We start from the raw sequence: 21,089 nt of genomic DNA on the forward strand, positions 1-21,089 counted from the left end.
GTGTCCCTTCTGCCTCTGCATACCAGAGGGCCTAGTCCCCAGTTTCTGCCAATGCTGGTTCCCATTTTGCAATGGGAACCTGATGCAGGGCTGCCTCTTGCCTGGAGGGTTCCAGAGAGAGGCTGTTGGTATTCCACACCCTTGGAATGACAATCTGAATCCAAGACCCTTCAACAGAGGAGAAAAGTGAGCTCTGGAGGCCCAGGCCTGTTGCCTCCTGCCCCTGCAGTCCTCCTTCCCAGTTTGTAGGCTCAGTCCTGCTCGTGGTGCAGGATATGGAGCGCTGATGCTCCATATGCCATCTTGCAAGTGCCTGCCACTGATACCACCCTGCAGATACCTCCCAGACCAGCTTCCATGGTGCTCTCAGGCAGTGTCAGAAAAAGACAAGTACTGCAGGACAGGACAGTAGGGAAAGTACCTCCCTGCTCTGTCCCAGGCTTGAGAACAACTGCTATAGGCACATGCTTAGAGCCTTTCACTAGGTAAGAAGTCTAGGTTGTATCTAACCTTACAGTAGAGCTTGTACTGTATCCCAGTACATAAGAAGGAGGTATGATGGGAGGCTGAGCTGCCAGACTCTGAACACTGCATATTTTCATTCACATGTATATTTTTTCTCCTCTTTTCTTACCCTTCAGCAAAAACCTCTCTCCAGGCGCAAGTGTGCAGCCTGCAAGATCGTAGTGCATACACCCTGCATCGAACAGCTGGAGAAAGTGAGTAGAGCCTGTTAAGCCCTCCCTGCAGCTTGAAAAACTGTAGCAGCCTTGTCTTGGGCAGTGAAACACAAGAAGATGGAGGAACTGCAATGTGTAATTGCAGAGACTGGTCTTCTGAGGAGACAGTACCAAAATGAGGATCTAGTGATATGATTGGGACCCCAGGCCCCATTTTGTTCAGTAACCAAGATATGTTTTGTGGAAAGTACCAAACAACTCCAAAGGTTGTGGATCTTACTGTAGTGCAGTAAATTCCAGTAGATTTCCTTCAGGTACGATGGTTTTACTGGTTCTTCTCCTGTGTTCTTCTTACAGATAAATTTTCGCTGCAAGCCTTCCTTCAGGGAGTCAGGATCCCGGAACATACGGGAGGTGAGACACGTGCCTTAGACTGCCCACATCTGCATCTCCCATTTCCAGTTTGGTGTAAAGACACCAGATGCTGCCAGCGTGTTGCCCATCCAAGTGGAGGCATCATGTTCCTTCCTGCTCCAAGGGAGTGGTGCCATAAACGGGAGTTTCTTTGCAAGGCAGCAGCACAGACTGGGTTTGAAGAGTGAGAAGTTTGCAGGCAGCAGATGCAGAGCATCCGATGGTTTGCATGTCCTGAATCTGCATGGGAGGAACTTACAGACAGTGGTTTTTGGGAGAAATTTTGACCCTTGTGTTGGGTCCTCAGGCACATAGATGAGGCTGTGGCAAACAGCAGGTCCCCAAGTCTCCTGCAATTTGGAAGGAAGCAGTATGGGCTCATTTCTGGCTTTATCACTCAGCTCTGACCTAGGTGCCACAGGTGGCAGTGGAAGTTGCCCACAGTAGTGGTATCAGACCCCTTCAGCCCATGTTGTAATGTACTGGGCATAAGCAGTGGCCTGGAACCTGTCTGCTGACCTGCACTGGTGGAAGCCGCTGTCAGCCTTCATGCTTCACCCTCCAGCCTGTGGAGCCAATGTAGCCTGTGCAGGGCTCTGGAGTGGGTGTGGGTGGCTCAGTCATGGGCCATGTTGGTAACAGAGCTGCCCCCAGCATACTGTGTTTGTGCTGGCACAGCAGACCTAGCTGGGGAAGGATGTTCAAACATAGGGCTGCCTGCTTTGAAATGCCGGCATGACGTTGTAAAGGGAAGCTTTCAGCATCACTTTAAACCTTTCTTTCTTGCTTTGTTTTTCTTTCTGTGCCTCCTTCCCATATTGCTCTTAGTCTAGCTCCCTTATTTGTGCTTCATTTACCTTTTGGACTCTGCTAACAGCTTGCTGTCTCTGCTCAATTGTCTGTCTCTATTTTTCTTCTCTCCAACCTCTACAAATCTTTTCTCCCTCCCCTTTCTTGCTTTTTCTTTTCTCTCACAAACTCTGCTTCTCCATCCTGTCTTTCTAATGCTTCTCAGTTCCTCCAAGACCTCTTCCTTCCTGTTTCCCTAAAAAGGTGTTCTTCTGGCCTTTGTGGTGCCAGGGATCTCCTTCAGGGTCAGCCCTTTTGCTAGATGTGCCTGCTTGGACCCAGAGCTGAGCTCAAGGCATAGCCCTCCTTCTGCTCCTGCTGGATTAATATCCACTAAAGCCAACAAGACTCTTCATCCCCTCATGTGTGCTGCACTCAAAGGAGGCAACACTGGAGCTGACCCCAACCTCCTGCCAGTTTCTGTCTCTCATCATCATGATCCCAAAAGCTGTCAGGAGCAGGATGTTGGGCCCTGTCATGCCAGCCTGTGAACTTGTACTCCCTTTCTCTTTTTGCTTCTCTCTCTGCAGTTTTCCAGCCTGTTCCCGGTCCAGGGCTGGAAAAACAGGATAGGATTTAGGACAAGTGGTACTTCATTACAAAACTTCTGAAACCCTCACAATCACTTCTGCAAGTCCCAGCCCTGAACCCACTGTGAGCCTGCAAGCAGAGCAGAGGTGCTGCCGAGCAGCCTTGCTGCCCACGCTGGCACTGAAGCAAGCTCAGGATTGGCCTGGGGAAAGAGCAGGGGGAAGTGGGTGTGAGGGCTTTGAGGCTGCCACTCTTCTCGAGGAATGTGGAGTGAGGAGGTTCACTGCTTAGCTGCAAGCACTTCCATCTTCTTCCTGTGGGCACAAACTGTGTCTCTCTAGGGATTTTCACTCCATCCACCAGCACATTTTTCACCTGGCACTAGGGGCATCTGGGCAGAGATGTTAGGGGACAGAGATGTGCTGCTGCTTACCCACTCTCCATTGGATCTGCTTTGTGTGATTCTCAGTCTTTAGTTTCCCCGTCCTCCTTCCTATTTCTTCTGGTTTTAATTCCCTTTTCTTGGAGCATCTTAATTTGGCCTCTTGTCCCCTGATTCTTTGGCTTTGCCTTCTCAGCAGGTGGGGGGCTGGTCCCTATGAGCAGTGGTTTTGCTGCGAGAGCAGAGGTTGGCTGGCCTGTGTCCATTCCTTCTGCCCGTTCCTGTGTTCCCTCCTGCCCTGGGCCCTTCACTTCTTTTTTTTTTTCAATTTTCCTTTTCTTTTCCGTTTAGCCCATTGTTGTCCGACATCACTGGGTGCACCGGAGGCGGCAGGAAGGGAAGTGCCGGCAGTGTGGCAAGGTGAGAGGGCATCTTGGGCATTTTTCTCAGCCTGAAGGAAACCTAAGGTCAAGCCAGAGACATGCACAGGGCTTGGAACCAGGGACATCCCACCATTCCTGTTTGGCAGCAAAACCAAGACACGTGCCCTGCTTTACTCAGTGAAGTACTGTGTAACTGCTTCCCGCATAGAGTAGTTCTTCCCCTGACAGAGACTGTCTTCCTGACATGCTTTCCTTGAGCAATAAGGACACCCCTACAGAGCACAGTGGCCTCCCTGGTGCTGTTGTGATTGGGACTGTGTGACAGGATCTGGAGGGCTCCAGCTGCAGGCATGCTCTCTTTGTTAATGTCTCTTACTGTTGGATGATAGGAAACTGTAGGAAATTCCCTAAGCCTCTTGTCCTTTCTTCCATAGGGTTTTCAGCAGAAGTTTGCCTTCCACAGCAAAGAGATTGTAGCCATCAGCTGTTCCTGGTGCAAACAAGCGGTGAGCAGAGCCCCCCTGAATGCCTTTCCAGTCAGTTCTGCACGAATGACCTCTGCTTTCTGCCGGGGCTCCCCGAGCTGCTGCTCGGCAGCCTGCCCTCAACAGCTCCCCCTGCTGGCAGAGGCTGTACTATAATATTTGCAAGCTCCTTTGAGAAACTTTCTCTTCATTGCCTTCCCGTTACAAAATTCCTGCATGGTTTCATCCAGCACTCCCTGCATTGGCATGGGGAACCTGAGGGGAGGGGATTGTGGCTGTGCCCAGCAAACTGAGCAGCTGAGTTTTCTCTCTGTCTTCTCCTTGGCCAGTATCACAGCAAAGTATCGTGTTTCATGCTGCAACACATTGAAGAGCCCTGCTCACTGGGGGCTCACGCTGCTGTCGTCGTTCCTCCCACCTGGATTCTGCGGGTCCGGCGGCCCCAGGTGAGTCACTTCAGCTCTTGGGGCTCTTTCAAAGTTACCGCTTGCCCAGTGGCTCCTCACAGAGTTTTTGTGTTTGTTCCTTTTCTCTACAGAATCCACTGAAGTCTAGTAAAAAAAAGAAGAGGACATCATTCAAGCGGAAATCCAGCAAAAAGGGGGCTGAGGTAAGATATGAGGGGACTGGGAATGACCTTGTCTTGGAAGGGCAGAGGGACTGAACAGTGAGGAGCAAGGCTGAGAATAAATGTGGGCTTTTCTGGGTCTGTACTGACGTTAAGGATGTTGAGCTGGAGGGAGCATGCCTGCTGGCAGGGTATATCCCAGAAACAAAGCTTATGGGGTGGTTGGGATGTTTTCTTCCTCCTGCTTCTGACCTGCATGATGTTAGGGCTCAGCTGGAGGTGGCAGTTTGCATTTCCCCAGCTTTGTTGAAGGATCTATGGTATCTCTTTGTTGAAGGATCTGTGGTATCTCTTGCAGGAAGGGAGATGGAAACCCTTTGTCATCAAGCCCATGCCAGCTCCTCTCATGAAGCCCTTGCTGGTGTTTGTGAACCCCAAGAGTGGTGGGAATCAGGTATGGCCTTGGCTGGTATGTCTAAGAAGACATCTCTGTGAGGGCATTGCCATTTGAGTGCTGAGCTGTCATCACAGTTTTGGTGATGCTTCAGCTGCACAAGAGGCCACAATGCCAGTTTGCTGCATAGCAGTTCCTACCTCGGCCAAGCTTTGCCTGTGTCCCCTCCAGAATGGTGTTGTCTTAGCCTGTCCCCAGGCAGGACCAAATGCCTCCTTCTGCTGTCCACTGGGAACTCAATATTACCTGAAGTCTTTCTTCTCCCCATAGGGAGCCAAGATCATCCAGTCCTTCATGTGGTATCTCAACCCACGGCAGGTTTTCGACCTCAGCCAGGGTGGACCCAAGGAGGCGTGAGTACTGATGGGGGCAGCACCTTTCTCTCCCCCATCCGTGTCCCAGGATTCCTCCTGAGAGCTCTTCCCCCAGCTCATAGAGGGAGACATGGATGTGGCTTTGTGAATGCCAAGGGCTCCGAGAGGCAGCTGCTGTGTAACACCTTCAGTAACTCTCCCCTCCTCAACCTCCCTGTTGCCCACAGGTTGGAGCTGTACCGCAAAGTCCACAACCTCCGGATCCTGGCGTGCGGGGGAGATGGCACGGTGAGTCCCCAGCCCCTCCATCCCCTGGTGCCCCTTCCCCCAGGCCTTTCCAGTGCAGACAGCAGCCCTCCTTGTTGTAATCCAGAACAGGACAAACTGGGCACACTGCACCCATGGTACAGCTGGTAGCAGAGATGCTGTGGGTCCCCTCGTGCACTGTTCCAGGGAGTGCTAGTCTAACATGTCAGGATTTGTAGCCCTTTTGAGGGCCAGGATCCTCACTGGGGTTACTGGTGCGTCCCTGCAGCACCTGATTAGAGTGTTAAAGACTGTGAATAGCCTCAGTTGTGGCTAAGGAGACCCCATCTCTGCCCCTCTGCCATCGCTAGTGCTCCAAGTCACCTCTGCCTGCCTGCTGGTCCCTGAGATAACTAATGGTTTCTTTGTACTCTCTTGCTTGAGCAGGTGGGCTGGATACTCTCCATTCTGGACCAGTTACGCATCAACCCACCTCCTCCTGTGGCCATCCTACCTTTGGGGACAGGGAACGACTTGGCCAGAACACTGAACTGGGGTGGGGTAAGTGATGGACACAAGAACCCGCTGCTGAGAGCAGGGCTGAGTGCTTCAATCCTTGTTTCAGACATGTGCTTGGAGATTTGCATGGGCTCATGTTTCAACTTCCTGTAAATACAGAGCAACAAATAAGTGCAATTTGGACGTTGCTGTTCTTCTGACATTTGAATGGTACTGCATTAGATTCTACAAAAGCAATTGATTTTTCAAACTTTGGAAAATTTTTAGAAGGAAGATGTATTGTTTTAAATTTCAAGTCCCATTTTGTTGTGCATTCAAGTAGAGTTGATCTCTTCTACATCTTTTATTCTGATATTTGGTATGCCTTACCAAAGCCTGCTGTCTGGGGTATCTCTCTGGGAGGCCGGCATGAGACTCCCCAAGTCCTTCTCTTCACCAGGGTTACACAGATGAGCCTCTGTCCAAGATCCTATCACACGTTGAAGATGGGAACATAGTACAGCTTGATCGCTGGAACCTCCATGTGGAGCCAAACCCTGACACAAGCCCTGAGGAAAAGGATGAGGCAGCTGCTGACAAGGTGGGACACCTCTCCATGTCTGTTCCCTGTGCTAGAGTCTGCATTCTCTCTTCTGTCACTGGCTTGGGCAGTCCCAGCACTTGGGGCTATGTTCTCGGGTTGGTGTTTCCCTCTCACTCCTCCAATTCCACCATTCTGTTCATGTGGCATGAGCCACAGCATTCATAGCAAGAGTGTATGTAGAGTTCATAAATAAATGCCTACCAAAGGTTTTTAACAACAACTTACAACAGGTATAAGTCTTCTGTGAGACTGTTTTCTTTAACAGAAACATGGGTGACTGCAGAAACCTCAGAGAGCAGAGTGTGTCCCCTTGGACCGTTTCCCTTGCCCCTAGGAGCCAGGAAATAATCCATCATCTCAGGCTGGTGACTTCTGTATTTTCCTAGGGAAAAGGCAAGCAGGATCTTTCAGCCTCATGAGCACTGTAATGGCTCTGCTGTAACCTGATCTCATCTGTGCCACAGGCACATGCTGGCGGCCTCATCCTTATTTCTCCTTTCCATTTCAGCTCCCTTTGGATGTCTTTAATAATTACTTCAGCCTTGGCTTTGACGCACGGGTGACGCTGGAGTTCCACGAATCTCGAGGTACAGGGCAGTGGCAGGACTTGGTCAGTGTCTGTGGGATGGGCCTGCTCTCATTTGTGGGTTCCTCAGGAAAGGGAACAAGAGAATTGCTTCAGGGGCAGAGCTGGAGGTGAAACATGAGAAGCAAGTCCAAGCTGCAAAGGGGGAAAAGGGGTGCCTGCGCAGGAAAGAAGCTGGGGCCTGACCCCTGGCTGAGGCTGGCTGGAGAGCTGTGTCTGAGGAGAGCTGGCAAGTAAAATGTTTCCATGTGTAGGCCAGTGACCTGGACTTTTTTTTCCTTTTCCCTAGAGGCCAACCCAGAGAAGTTCAACAGCCGGTTTCGGAATAAAATGTTCTATGCTGGGGTGAGTGTGTGGGGGATGTCTGAGCCTGCCGTCATAGCAGCCTTAACGTCAGCTGCAGCACAGGCCTGGACCCGCCTCCTGCCTGCATCCTAAACTCACCCATAAGCTACATAGACCTTCACATGCACCCAAGTTAAGCCCCCCAGCCCAAAGCTGGAAAGTTGCTGGAGAAATACTGCAGTGCTGGGAGTCCAGCTCCCCTTTGGCTGTGAGTGCTGCTGGCAGTACAACTTGCTCTGTGGCCTGCAGTACAGTTGCTGTATTGATCTCCTGCCACTATTGTTCTTGATCTCAAGCTTAGGGGTGGTCACCAAGGCAGGACCGCCCTGGAGCTGTGGGAAGGCAGACTGTCCCCCCTGCAGAGAAAAAGGAAGCCTTTCCATAGTCTTCACACTACTTTGGTCTTTTATTATATACCTTGGACCAGTTACAGTTTCCTGGCTAATTACATCATTCTCCTGTGTCTCACCTGAGAGCTTTGCATCTCAGTATCATCTTTGTTCCTCTGTCTCCCCATCCTCAATATACTTTCTAGGCACGTGTCTGGTGACTGGTATTCAAGCAGTACTAAAGGCTGAGTTCTGCTCCATGCCATCTCACACCTGTCTCGCTTGTGTCTCTTTTGCTGTCTGCACAGTTAAGCCCAAAGGGGAACCATGCTGTCCCTCCTGGAATCTCTAGATGGGGTCACTTCAGCTCTGTTTGGTGGTACTTCATATCAGCTTGAGACTGAATTTGTCTCTTGTTACTTGATTCTCACTGTAGGAGACTCATCTTGTCAGCTCTTCCCTAAAGTCAGGACTGGGCTGGCAAGGGAATACTAGAGCATGTTACTGACAGTGCCTCAAGATTTTTGGTAGGCAAAATAGCAAGAGGAATGGATCAGGTTGTTTTGGAGGAGAAGAGGACTTCTGACAGTGAATGAAAAGGGGGTTTGCAGGTTTGATCAGCTGAGGTCTGTGTCAGGTCAGAGGCAGGCTGAGTTGCAGGTCAGAGGCAGGCTTCCTGGCTTCCCGTTCTGTTGAACACCTGGGCACTAACTCTGTCTCTTACCTTGGCAGACGGCCTTCTCCGACTTCCTCACCGGGAGCTCCAAAGACTTGGCGAAGCATGTCAGGCTGGTTGTGAGTGTGCTGGGGTGCTCTGGTCCAGGGAGGGGGTGAGCTGTGGAGGTGTGAATAATGTCCCTTGGCACACTGAATATGTCAGGGTTGGGGAACGAATGGGGAACTTCCTGGGAGCATCAGCTTCCCCTGACTTGGAGAACATTCACTATAGGGAGCAGAGGAGGGAGGTCATTTCTTCCTAAGTGAGTAGGATGGACCAGGCTCCCCCTTACAGCAGCCTGAGCACCCCTGTGTTGTCTCTAGTGTGATGGGATAGACCTGACCTCCAAGATTCAGGACCTGAAGCCCCAGTGCCTGGTCTTCCTTAACATCCCAAGGTGAGCACCCTCGGGACCTGTCTTCATTTGCTGGGCTTTTCACACCTGTGCTGTAGATCTCTGCCTGGGTTTGGGGTGCCAGTCCAGGTATTTCTTCTTGTCCTTTCTCAGGTACTGTGCAGGCACCATGCCCTGGGGCAACCCTGGGGAGCACCATGACTTCGAGCCCCAGCGCCATGATGATGGCTGCATTGAAGTTATCGGCTTCACCATGACATCACTGGTGAGTTAGTGCTGTTGCCAGTTGTAGGTAGCAATCAGGGGAGTGAATGGTCCCATTGACCAGGTGTCAGCCAGCCCACAGCTCCACAGATCCTCTCTGGAGGAGTTGTGGTTCTGGCCTATATGACAGTGTCTGCTCTCTAAGATTTAGGTGAGGTGCTGTCATGCCCTGGTCTCTGTGAGTCCCTTCTCACTGAAATCATACCTGAGACCCTCAGAACATTGTTCACTTGTAACATCCAGATGACAATGGATGTTCCCCTCATCCACGTCTCAGTCCATGTTCTGCTCTCCCTCTGGACCCTTTCACAGGCTGCCTTGCAAGTCGGTGGCCATGGGGAGCGGCTCTGTCAGTGCCGGCAGGTGGTTCTCACCACATCCAAGGCCATCCCCATGCAGGTAGATGGAGAGCCCTGCAAGCTGGCAGCTTCCTGCATCCACATCTCTCTGCGCAACCAAGCCAACATGCTGCAGAAGACCAAGCGGCGCAACTCCATGCCTCTGCTCAATGAGTAGGTTCCTCAGATTGATCTGCCACCTCCTCTCCAAGGAAGGATGGTTGGCAGGGAAAGGGATGGGACTGATCCGTGACCGGCCGAGGCATTTCAGTCCTTTCTTGGATAGGGTCTGGGAAGGGATTGGGTCACAGAAGTAAGACCAGACCCTGATGCTGAGGAAGCTGCTGGTGCCAAGCTCCCCACCCCAGTCTATACAATACTCCTGCCTATTTTGGAGGGATTGGGGCAATAAGGAGAAAGCAGGGTGTCACTTTCTGAAATCTTCCTTTTTCCTTGCCCCCTGCACACAGCCAGCAGCCAGTGCCCGAGCGGCTGCGGATCCGGGTGAGCCGCATCAGCATGCGCGACTATGAGGCACTGAACTATGACAAGGAAAAGCTCAAGGAAGCCTGTGAGTGACCAGCTGAGTGACCAGGGGGTGGGAACTGCAGTCCCCAAGTATGGCAAAGCCTGTAGCTAAACTGTGAGGTGTTGGAAATGGGGCATGGGCTGCTCCCTGAGTTAAGTCTGTGCCCTGTCCTTCAGCTGTGCCACTGGGGATCATCGTGGTTCCAGGAGACAGTGATCTGGAGTTGTGCCGGACTCAGATTGAGAAGCTACAGGAGGTGAGTCTGCATGAAAAGCGGTCATAGCTTAATACTGAGAATGAAGGGACTCAGGGAAAGGATTTTGAAGCCACCTTGACCTGCACACACCACCATACAAACTCTTGCTTTGGGTCACGCTTAGAGGTCACGGTTTGCCTTCACCATGTGGTGAAGGCAGGGTCCCAAGCTGTATGCCTTGTTGCTCCCTGCTGTCTGACAGCTTCTTCTTCAGCATTCCTTTTCTGACTGTTCTCCAAGCCCAGAAAGTGACTCTGAAAAGCTACAGAGTAGTATAAAAAGCCAGCACACATCCTGTGGGGGGCCTATAACCATTCAACCCTTCACAGGCTCTGTGTTTCCTGTCACAGCTCCGCCTTCTCCAGGTGCCTGAATTAGGTTTATAACCCCTCCCACTCTTCTCATTTACAAGCAGTAATTTTTATGTCCTTGCCAATGTACTAGCACGTCTGTGACCTGTACATAGACGGTGTTACTGTTGGTCCTGGTGAGCAATGCCTTCTAAGCCCATAGTGTGGCTTCTGGTGCTGCACTGCTCAATCTGATTGTTGCAGAGAAGATTGAAGGGACCTTTCTTAGTCTGCTGTTAGCTGGCCCTTGTGCCTGTGGGAATCCCATGCATTGTATGTGTAGAGTCCCTCAGAGCTGAGTTGCAGAGCTGCTTGCCTGGGCTGGCACACTGGCATCTGCCTGTTGCTGTGCCTGCTCTGTATGCATGTCCCCTGCCCACTTTGTGCCCAGGCACTGGTGGGGACAGACAGGCAGGCACATGGCTAACAGCTCCTGGGTTCACAGAGTAATGCTCTCCTGCTGTGTCAGTGTGATAGACAGATGCCCCTGCAATCTCCCGCACCTTTAAAACTGTGCAGTGTGGCTGGTGTTCCTTGGTCACCTCATGGTTTACCTCTTATCACTCCTTGGGTAAGCTCTGTGCTCTGATCTTAAAGCCAGGCAAGGACCAGGTACCTTGGCCAGACAGTCTGTAAAGCCAAACGTGGCAGCACATCAAGCAACTCCAGTGGGATGAGAGAGGGACCGGGGGGGGGGGGGGGGGCTGCCCAGATGCAGGCTGTAACAGGACACCTTGCTTTTCTGCAGGATTTCCCTGCACAGCCCTCTGCTTTAGAGCGCCTGCTCTTCCAGGTGTGTATGGCCTCTCTCTGTCCTCTGGGCCCATCTGCCATGTCCACTGTGCCAGTCTCAGGGGCTCATCTTGTGACACTGCTCTACAGTCAGCTCCAGTCTGTCCCATGGTGCTCCCTGTTGCAGTGTGCTGTGCCTGTGTTCAATTTCATCCAAGTGCCTGTGGTCCTCTATGTCTGCAGGGACCTCCCAAAGCAGGAGAAATGCTCTGAAGAGAGATGCAGGGGCCATAAGCTATGTCTTTATCCTCTCTTTTATTATGCAGGAGGGAGATGGAGCCAAGCCGAAGACAGTGTCATTCCAGAGGCTGTCACCCAAGTGGTGCTTCCTGGACTGTGAGTATCCCCCTTCACTAGGAGCTGGGTCTGATGATGTGCTGGCAAGGTCCTTTGGTCTGCCAGCTCAATGGAGGTAGGGGATGGAGATCCACATGGCTGCAAAGATCCAAGGGTTATTGATGCCTTAGAAACCACAGAAGCACCTGAGAATTAGGGCATAGGAATTACAGCTCCTGTACCCAGAAAAGTGGAGGAATTAGTAGCTCAACTGAAGTGTGTCAACACCAATGTGTGCAACATGGTCTACAAACAGGAGGAGCGAAAAGATATGGTAGAGCAAGAAAACTATGACATAGTTGCCATCACAGAGACATGGCAGGATAAGTCACACAGCTGGGGTGTTGCAATGGATGGCTATAAACTCTTCAGAGGGACAGGCAAGGAAGGAGACCAAGCTGATCTCTTCCTATGTTGGGATGACTTGCTCAGTGAAAAGCTGTGGATGTTGTCCACCTGAACTTCAGTAAAACATTTGACACTGTTTCCCACAGCATTCTCCCAGGGAAACCGGCTGCTCGTGGCTCACATGAGTTCACTGTTCACTGGTTAGAAAACCAGCTGGATGGCTGGGCCCAGAGAGTGGTGGTGCCTGGAGTTACATCCAGCTGGCAGCCGGTCACCGGTGGTGATCCCCAGGGCTCAGCATCGGGCCTTGTCCTGTTTATTATCTTTATCAGTCTGGATGGGGAGATCAGGCACAGCTCAGGCACTTGCAGATAAGCTGGGTGGGAGTGTTGATCTGTGGGAGGGCAGGAAGGCACTGCAGAGGGATCTGGGCAGGCTGGATCATGGGCCAAGGCCGATTGCATGAGGTTCAAAAAAGTAAATGTCCTGACCTTGGGTCACAACTACCCCGTGCAGTGCTGCAAGCTGGAGGAATGGGAGCTGGAAAGCTGCTCAGCAGAAAAGCACCTGGAGGTGCTTGTCAATGGCAGCTGAACATGATTCAGTGTGTGTGTCTGTCAGGATCTGATTACTAAGGTTCTTAGGAATGCCCCTGCCCAAATTAAGGTGAAAATGAGACCATATGTCAGTGACAATAGTATGGGTTTTTGACTGTAAATATGAGAGAGAGAGAAATAGAAAATAGGTGTGGGGACAGAAAGAGAGTAACAGGGATGGAATAAAGAAAGTATCACCACTCTGTGGATCCCAGTGATGTTCTATTGATCCTCTCCAGCTGGTCTTTTTGGTGGTGAAGGTCCCCTCAAAAAAGAATAGAATCTGATGGGTTAATACACACTCAGGCCATATATAAAAATCCCCACCTTCCTGGAGTAGGAGGACAGTTTGCCGCTGTCTCTTCCACATTTGTTGCATTACGTGCTGTCCTGTGGTGCAAAGCCTCAGGAATGACTGTGGAGGCACTTTGGGGGAGCTTTGATGGATTAGTGCACCCCCTCAGCTGCCCCTCACGTGAATGTCCCATGGATGTCGCCTTCCCAGGGCTGGGGGTTCCATAGCCAGTTTGTACAAGGCAGGATGGGTTCACAGCCCCTGAGCAGAGGTTACAATGCACCAAAACTTCCTCCCCCCACTCAGATGGGGTGTGAAATCTGTGCAAACCTGCTGCAAGCAAATGGGTTTGTGGGCTACAGCCTCCCCCACCCCAAAGCAAGCCAGAGATGATTCTTAGCATGACTGCTGGGTTGGTCTCACATTCTTGCCCTTGTTTACTTGTTTGTTTCAGGTGATTGAAGAATTCCCTTTATTTAATCTTAGCAGTTTAATTTTCAGTCTAAACTCCCAGTCAGGTATCTTCACGGAAGCTTCTTTGGTTGTAGCTTCTTTATACAGTTTTTATACAGTTATAATGAGTAAAACTTTATAGCAGTGTTTGAGGCATGAATTATTTCAGTCTCTTGCAGTGTCCAGGTGGCCTAGAAGGCCAATGGCCTTCTGGCCTGGATCAAGAAAATTGTAGCCAGCAGGACCAGGGCAGTGATTGTTTCCCTGTTCTCAGCCCTGGTGAGGCCACACCAGGAATCCTGCATCCAGCTTTGGGCCTCTCACTGCAAGAAGGACACTGAGGTGGTGGAGCATGTGCAGAGAAGGACAATGGAGCTGATGAAGGCTCTGGAGCACAAATTTTAGGAGGTGTAGCTGAGGAAGCTGGGGTTGGTTAGCCTAGAGAAAAGGAGGCTAAGGGGAGACCTTGCCACTCTCTACAGCTACTTGGAAAGAGATTGTGTGAAATTGTGTTTGTCTCTTCTCCCACGTAACAAGCAAGAGGATAAAGGGAAATGAATGACCTCAAGTTGCATCAGGGAGGCCTTTTTCCCCACTGAAATGGGGATCAAGCATTGGAACAGGCTGCCCAGGGAAGTGGATGAGTCCCTATCCCTAAAGATACTTAAAAGATGTGTAGATGTGGCACTTAGGGATGTGGCTTGATGGTGGACTTGGCAGTGTTGGTATAACGGTTGGACTCGATCTTAAGGGTCTTTTCCAACCTAAGCAATTTTTGTGATCATTCCGTGGTTCTGTGAATTTGGGGAGTGGGAGAACAGGCGTTCAGTGACAAGCGACAGGGAACCATTGAGGCTTGGGACTCATGGATGTTGGGGTCTTTGGGGCTGAGCACAGCAGTGCTTTCCCCCAGGCTGCATGTCTGGCTGCTGACCCGGAGTGGAGCAAGGGGAGTCTGTGGTTCTCTTGCCCCTGGAGCTGAAGGCAGCTTGGTGGTGTGTCTTTGTCACTGCGGGACTGCTGGGGATGCTCTCCTGAGTCGTGCAGGCAGGGGGCCCCCCTGCTCCAGCATGCCCGGAGCCGGGCTCACCATGAGCATAGCATTGTTGTGGAACAGCCTCCCTGTTGGGCTGCAGCTGCTGCTTCTCTCCTGCCTGAAAGTGCCTTTCTCTTCTCCCTTTGCCTTCTCCGACCAAGAACCTCTCTCTGTACCTGGAAGCTGGCTGAGTGAAATGCCCATTTGTAGCATTTCATCTCTCTGATGCCCCAGCAAGCAGCATGTAGACCACAGCAGAGCACAGCCATGGGTTGCAAAGTGGGCCTGGGAAGGCTCGTGCTAGGCAGAGAGGGTGCAACTTCTCCCTTCAAGGTTCTAGCCCTGTGTATGGTGTCACTACTAGGACTGCTGTACCAGGGCCACTTTCCCTTCTGCCAGTCTCCCAGCAGCAGGTTCTGGGCTCAGGAAAATGTGTCAGAAAAGAGACTAGAGTCTCATTCAACACAGCACAGGTTTGTTCAAGTAGCTGAATTATAGGCCTTGAACAGTAGCTCCCTGGATGCAAATATCCAGGATAAACATGGCTCTTTCACTACTCTCACCTGCTCTAGCACATCCCCACTCTGTTTGCAGAGAGACTTCCTTGGGTCTGCAAGAATCCCACTGCAGCATCCTCTCCTGGACTGGCACCAGCAGCCTGTCAGGATACTGGGGAAATGTTGCCCTGCATAGGAATCCAGCTGTCCTGGCACTGTGCTTTTACTTGTCCTGGTCTCCCTTGGTGATGCCCTTAATCCATAACCTCTCCCTGCTCCCCTAGGGGTGGTGGCCATGTGTGTCTGGCTCCAGCATAACCACTTGCTCTGTTGGAGCTTCTCTCTCTCTGTGGTGATCTCTTCTCTAAGGAAGAGGGATGCACTCAGACAGGCTGGAGGCTGATTTGGAGCTCTCCTGCCATCCTAGGAGACAGGGACTTGTATCTACAGCTGGTGGTGGCATGCTCTGTTGTGCCACACATGCTCTGAGTGGCCTCATGAAGGTCCTTAGTCAAGTCAGCAGGAGGCTGAGCCCTCTCTTTTCCCAGCCTCCTGTAGTGCCCCCATTTCTGAGCGCTGTTCAACAAGGTGCACCATGTTAATCACAGCAGTTCCTCACCTGGTATAAGAGAGTGCTGAGATGTGCACTGCATAGCCCTGAGCTTCATCTGCTCGGAATAATGCTGGAGCACCTGAAAGCCCCCAGAAAGGCCATGGCATCAGCTAGTTGTGTTCCTGCCTTACCTGTGGCTCCCTGCCAGGAGTCATTGAGGAGAAGGTAACAAGCAAAGGCGTGTTTCACGGGGACATGGTGGTCTGTTGGCCTAAGGGGCTGCCTCTAGGGTGAAGACACCAGCAGATTCATGAAGGAAAGTGGTTTGCTCCTGGTCAGGGGCTGCTGTTTGCTCTGCTGTACCCTCTGTGCAAGGCATGAAGTGGCTGGATAGCACACTGTCACTGGTGATGGGAAGAGGCGCTGTCTCACACCAAGGATCAGCCTGTCTCATTCTGTTCCCGTCTTACAGCAACCACGGCCGATCGGTTCTACAGGATAGACCGCGCACAGGTAAGTGCAGCCTCACCCTGCACCGGCATCCCCTGGGGAGGTGCTTGCGTGTCCCACCTGCACACAGGCCAACAGGCTTAGCCTTAGGGCCACACAGGTCTCAGACCACTGACCTGGCCTTTGGCATCCCCCAAAGGAATGGCATGATGAGCCTGGCCCAGGACCAGGCTCAGCACCTCCAGGTTTCTAGAGAAAAGGGAAGAAGCCTGGGTGGTAGCGGAGAACCTTGGGTTGAAAGCTGCCTGCAGGGCCCTCCAGTGCAGCAGGTAAGGAATAGCAAACATAGCAAGACTGGCCAGGGGACCTTCCAGCTGGGATCATCTTCACCAATAGATACTTTCCTTAATGATCTGGGGAGGGGGGTGTGGAGATAAGGTTTACAAGGTCACTAAGGCGGCAGGAGACAGGAAGCCTGAAAAGAACAATGAGATGCAAAGGCTCCCGGGCACAAGACTGTTCAAGCCACCATTGCTGTGTAAATGGGTGGGCCACAAACTCACCCAATGGGATATGAGGGGATGTAGTTTTGCAGAAGTAGGTCTTGCTTCTGAGGAAGCATGTCCTGACTTGTGTCTTTCAGGAACATCTAAACTATGTGACAGAGATCTCTCAGGATGAGCTCTATGTCTTGGACCCAGAGCTAGTGGTCACTCAGACTGTGAGCACTTCTCCTGCCATGCCTGACCTCGTGGACTCATCTGCCACACCCCCTGGGCACCATTTTGCATTTCCTTCCTGTTCCTCCTCTCCATCCTCCTCTCCTGCCCCCAGGTGAGTCTGAAATGGGGGTGCTGGGTCTCAGGAAGAATGGGCAGTGATGGGAGAGCTAGGGTTGGCTTCACAGCATTGATCCCTGGGCCAGATTACAGGGGAGTTCCCTGGAAGTAAGCAGGAATTCACTGTTGAGTAAGGCCAAGGGATGAGATGCAGTCCTGTTTTCCTTGTTCCTCTGCCAGTGCTGCCCAAAGTAGCCACCATCACCAGGTGGCTGAGCCATGGGGTCAAGCTCCAGCACCTGGGCCATGGGGCAGAGGACAAGGGTGTCTCTCAGCCAAACCAAGGCCAGTGATGAGTATGGAGGAGCAGAGGACAAAGGTCTCTCAGCCAAACCAAGGCCAGTGATGAGTATGGAGGAGCAATGGCATCAGGAGCAGCAGTGGGAATGGGAATGGGGAAGGGGAAGAACCCAGATCAGGGAAGGAGTGCTACAGGCAGGTTTCTCCATCCCTCTAATGGTAGCATGCCCATTAGGGCCATCTGCTGCCCGGACTGGCAGGGTTAGTTACACTTTCTCTTCTTCCCTTCCAGCGCTGAGCCTGAGCACTGCCTTCCACATAAAGGTGAGTGGAGTCCTACCCCTGGTCATACCCCCTCTTGTGTTGCACTTTTGCTTTCCTGCCATGGGTTTTTTTGGCCTATCCTTTCCCTGGTGAGCAGGGAAGAGCCCTATTGTTCCATGTGTTCTGAAACATGGATCCCTGCAGGCAGGTGACCCAGAGGTGAGCACAAGAGACTTGACAGTGATTTGTGGAGTGGCCCAGCCAGGGGCCTTCCCAGCTCCAGCTTGCGGGAAATTATGTGGCAAGGGGTTAATCCCCCACCTGCAGGGCTGAGCATTGTGGACTGGGTTGGGAGGCTGTCTCTGCCTCTCCCTGAGGAGGTGGGAGCACTAGATCAGGGGCCTCACCAAGCTGAACAAATGGAAAGAGTTTCCTGAAACTTGATTGGAGCCTGGAGGTGTGAGTGAGTCATTGGTGAGAAGCAGCTTGGCTCCTGGCTGATGCCCAGGAGACCTGCTCCCCATTTTCATCACAAGTTATCCTGCCCAAGGGCAGAGACTACTCCTGCTGCATCTCCCTGGGGCTGAGATGTGGCTGCACCCCTAGCTACGTGGTGTCTGTTTCCTTTCCCTGGCTTGTTCCTTACAATCCTGAAGGTGGAGAAGCCATGTAAATGCAGTCTGACCAAAGGGTTAATCCCTGGAGGAGCTTGTGCTCCTGCTCCACGCCTCTGGTGCCCAGCTGTTGTCTCCAAGATTAGATAAGCAGTGTTCCAGATTGACTTTTCTGACCCTGACACATCTCTCTTTGCAGATGACCTTCTGATAGAAGCTGCCAAGAGTGGCAACTTCAGCAAGGTAGGTCCTCCAGCAGCCTGGTGCAATGAGCAGCCAAGGCTGGCTCCTGGGCTGGTGTGCCCCTTGGGTTAAGAGAAGCCCTGCCAGCTGTGCTCCCCAGTTGCCCTGGAGCAGTGCCTGTCAAAGGCCTTCCTTCAGGAGTGGTGGCTAGAAACCAGGCAGGCTTCGGCAAGGAGCTCTTCTGGTTCATCTCCTGGGAGACACAAAGGGAAGGGAGGAGAAGGGAAGGGACTTGGTAACATGGCTGAGCTAGCCAAAGCTTCCCACCAGCAGCAAGTATCCACACAACCTGTCAGACACTCCAGGCACATAATGCTGGGGCTTGGAGCTGGGAAATGCAACTCATCCTGAGCAATCTGATAACCCTGTAGTTCCAAGAGCTGCACCAAGCTGGAAGAGACCTGATGGTGCGAGATTCCTCGGGCCAGACTGTCCTCCACCATGCTGTCAAATCAGGAAGCAAGGACATCGTCAAATACATCATCGAGAATGGTGAGCTGGAGTCAGAGTGCCACTCTTAGCAAAGGAGCCTGGCAGCAAAAAAAAAAAATCAACCCTCTGCTCAGAGGGAGTGCTCCTGGGCTTAGATCCCTTCCCTCTGGGTTTACTACGTCATCCTTCTTGTGTATGGGCTTTTTCTGGCTTCTGTCTGCCAGTACTGGGGTGTCCTTATGGCTATTGCTGCATCCTGGCAGGGATCAGCATGTCTCTGGGAAACATTTCTCAGTGTCTTGCTTCTGCCTTCAGGGCAGCTGACCAGTTGTTTTTGGCAGTTCCCACTGAAATACAGACAGCTTTACTTTTATTTAGATTTTTCTCTATAGTGAGTCCACAACCACTTCTTCTTTCCTGGGATCAGCTGGGCTCAAATGCCATTGCTGATCTGAGTTCTTTGAAGCTAAGACTTTTGCAGGCAGCATGAAAATAGCAGCCCCTATGGAATGATGCAGACTGTGACCAGGGAGTAGGCAGGTCTGTCTCTGCCAGGTCTGTCTCTGCCCCAGAGCCAGGTCTCACTCACCTGCACTCTTTCTTTCCACAGCTCCTTCAGAGATCCTTGATGCCACAGAGGAGGAGAAGTAAGTCGCTGCTGGCTTGCATTACTTGTTGGCCAGACCCTCTGTGAAGTGACTGGTTATAGGGGCACTTCAGCTGCCCTTGTTCTAATTGCCAGCCATGATTGCCAGTCCATTTTGGACAGACTGCCCCTGAGTAGCACCCCCTCCTCTGCCTGGACAAACACACAACTTACCATCAGCTGCTGCTGCCGCTGAATTGCTCTGTCCCTTGCTGCCACCTGCATGTGCTGATTGTCCCTGTTCAGGGGGACATCTCACATCTCCTGCTTTCTCCTTCTCAGCGGTGAAACCAGCTTGCACCAGGCTGCAGCCTTACGCCAGCGCACTATCTGCCACTACATCGTGGAGGCTGGGGCCTCGCTCATGAAGACAGACCTGCAGGTGACAGTGGGAACGGTGGCAGTGGGGCTTTCTAGGGTGACCAGAGGGCTGGCAAGGAGCAGAACCAGCAGGGGAGCAGAGCAGGGGTGATTTGGGTGAGGTGTTTGCCAGTCAGAGAGGAGCTGACATGGAGTACCTATGCTTGTCCAGTAGAGCCCAGCTACAGAGGGGTTAAATTCCTCTTCTCCTAGTGCTTCTCTCCCTGTTGTTTTATTAAATTAGCAGCAAGGGGCTGGAATGTCTCATCCCCGACTCCCCCTTCCCACCCTCAGGGGTTAGAGCAAGGACATTCTCCCTCCCAGCTGCAGGACTCCAATGCTCTCCCCCACCGGCAGTCATGATAGGGGATCTGGGAGCTCCTCTTGGTGGGTGAAGCCAGCCTGTGGGGAGCAGGAGCAAGCAGTTGCAGCACTTTCCCTCACATGCTGAGTTAATTGAGCTGTGCCTTAGTGTCAGGGAATTGTGCCAGCCCTGGCAGAAGAGATGCAAAAGGGGAGGGCTTGGGGCCATATTTTGGTACAGGAGGTTCCCAGGGCTGGCATACGGCAGAGAGGATGTGGTCAGATCTCTCTGGTGGAGGCTTGTAGTGATGGGCTGTAGCAGAGGTGATGTAGAACAAGCCAAGAAGGTGCAATCTGTGGGTCTGGGACACCCATTAGGAGCCCAGTTGAGGGGTGCTGGTGGTGGTGAAGCTTGGGGTTTGATTTAGACAATGCACATTCCTGTTTGCCAGCTGCCAGGAGAATGCAGTACAGATACTCTCTGGCTCCCCATCTCTCTTCCTTGGTCCTGTCTAAGGCTTAGGCCTTGCACAGTGCCCAGAGTGGGACTGGCCTAAATGGAGACTCAGCTGGCAGAGGCAAGAGGAGAGGGCAGTTTGGGGTGCATGGCTCCTCTCTGTTCCCAGCCCCATCATTTTCCTGAAGGAGAGAAACAGCCCCCAGCCTGCCAGCTCAAAAGGGAGCCTTGCTCAGGCATGCGGCTGCCCCAGGGAATGGGTTTGCACGTGCCTGTGCAAAAGCATGTCGCATATCGGGTTTGTGGCTGCCTGGGGACCCCGCTGTGCTGCTGCACTGACCTCTCAGGGGCTCAGGGTCACAGCCTGCCTGCACAGGCAGGATCCACCTCATTAGAAACCCTAGCAGCAGACCTGTAGCAAGGCTTTGGAGCAGACTGATCCTGCTCTGCCGTGGTGAGGGAGGCTGAGCCTTATCAGTTGGAGTGCCTCAGCCCAGCCGGGCAGGGAGGCCCTGGCAGCTCCGGTTTCAGGCTGCAGACAGGCAGTGATGCAGAGGGGCTTCTGCAGGGGAACAGGAAAGAAGCTTAATTCGTCTTCTGTTAAATGAGTGATTGCATTCAGGGGATGTGGGGAGGGGGCCATCAAGGAGAGCCAGCACCAAAGCACAGAGTGATCTCCATCCCCTGATGGTGTGGCTGCTGGAGGTTGTGTGCAGGACCACGGGGTGTGCCCAGTCTTGGGGTGCACATCCCAAGAATATTTCTTGCTGCATGATACCTCTCTGCAGCCACACATGGATGGATGGGCTTTTGTGCACAGCCACATCCAGGCCCAGCGGAGGACTCTGCATGTCTGA

The 21,089-nt window shown here is 52.3% G+C and overlaps 1 protein-coding gene across 6 annotated transcripts in view; it reads left to right on the top strand.

The window, feature by feature from the left end:
• The window catches only part of DGKZ (diacylglycerol kinase zeta), a 54,644-nt gene that overhangs the window by 30,416 nt on the left and 3,139 nt on the right, over positions 1-21,089 (top strand). For 4 of the 6 annotated variants that reach the window (XM_064714146.1, XM_064714150.1, XM_064714148.1 and 1 more), the window contains exons 4-31: positions 642-719; positions 1,038-1,094; positions 3,208-3,276; positions 3,674-3,745; positions 4,054-4,170; positions 4,263-4,334; positions 4,651-4,746; positions 5,017-5,099; positions 5,288-5,348; positions 5,754-5,867; positions 6,265-6,405; positions 6,917-6,995; positions 7,284-7,339; positions 8,401-8,463; positions 8,710-8,783; positions 8,895-9,006; positions 9,318-9,517; positions 9,814-9,914; positions 10,049-10,128; positions 11,227-11,271; positions 11,537-11,606; positions 15,857-15,897; positions 16,478-16,668; positions 17,206-17,237; positions 17,991-18,034; positions 18,406-18,526; positions 19,077-19,113; positions 19,395-19,494. In XM_064714146.1, the coding sequence (XP_064570216.1) occupies positions 642-719; positions 1,038-1,094; positions 3,208-3,276; positions 3,674-3,745; positions 4,054-4,170; positions 4,263-4,334; positions 4,651-4,746; positions 5,017-5,099; positions 5,288-5,348; positions 5,754-5,867; positions 6,265-6,405; positions 6,917-6,995; positions 7,284-7,339; positions 8,401-8,463; positions 8,710-8,783; positions 8,895-9,006; positions 9,318-9,517; positions 9,814-9,914; positions 10,049-10,128; positions 11,227-11,271; positions 11,537-11,606; positions 15,857-15,897; positions 16,478-16,668; positions 17,206-17,237; positions 17,991-18,034; positions 18,406-18,526; positions 19,077-19,113; positions 19,395-19,494 (2,406 nt within the window). The remainder of the gene's footprint in view (positions 1-641; positions 720-1,037; positions 1,095-3,207; positions 3,277-3,673; positions 3,746-4,053; positions 4,171-4,262; positions 4,335-4,650; positions 4,747-5,016; positions 5,100-5,287; positions 5,349-5,753; positions 5,868-6,264; positions 6,406-6,916; positions 6,996-7,283; positions 7,340-8,400; positions 8,464-8,709; positions 8,784-8,894; positions 9,007-9,317; positions 9,518-9,813; positions 9,915-10,048; positions 10,129-11,226; positions 11,272-11,536; positions 11,607-15,856; positions 15,898-16,477; positions 16,669-17,205; positions 17,238-17,990; positions 18,035-18,405; positions 18,527-19,076; positions 19,114-19,394; positions 19,495-21,089) is intronic. The other 2 variants (XM_064714149.1, XM_064714145.1) reach the window with 1 other exon arrangement.

The sequence above is a fragment of the Zonotrichia leucophrys genome, chromosome 5 (assembly GCF_028769735.1).
Source record: "Zonotrichia leucophrys gambelii isolate GWCS_2022_RI chromosome 5, RI_Zleu_2.0, whole genome shotgun sequence".
Lineage (NCBI taxonomy): Eukaryota > Metazoa > Chordata > Aves > Passeriformes > Passerellidae > Zonotrichia > Zonotrichia leucophrys.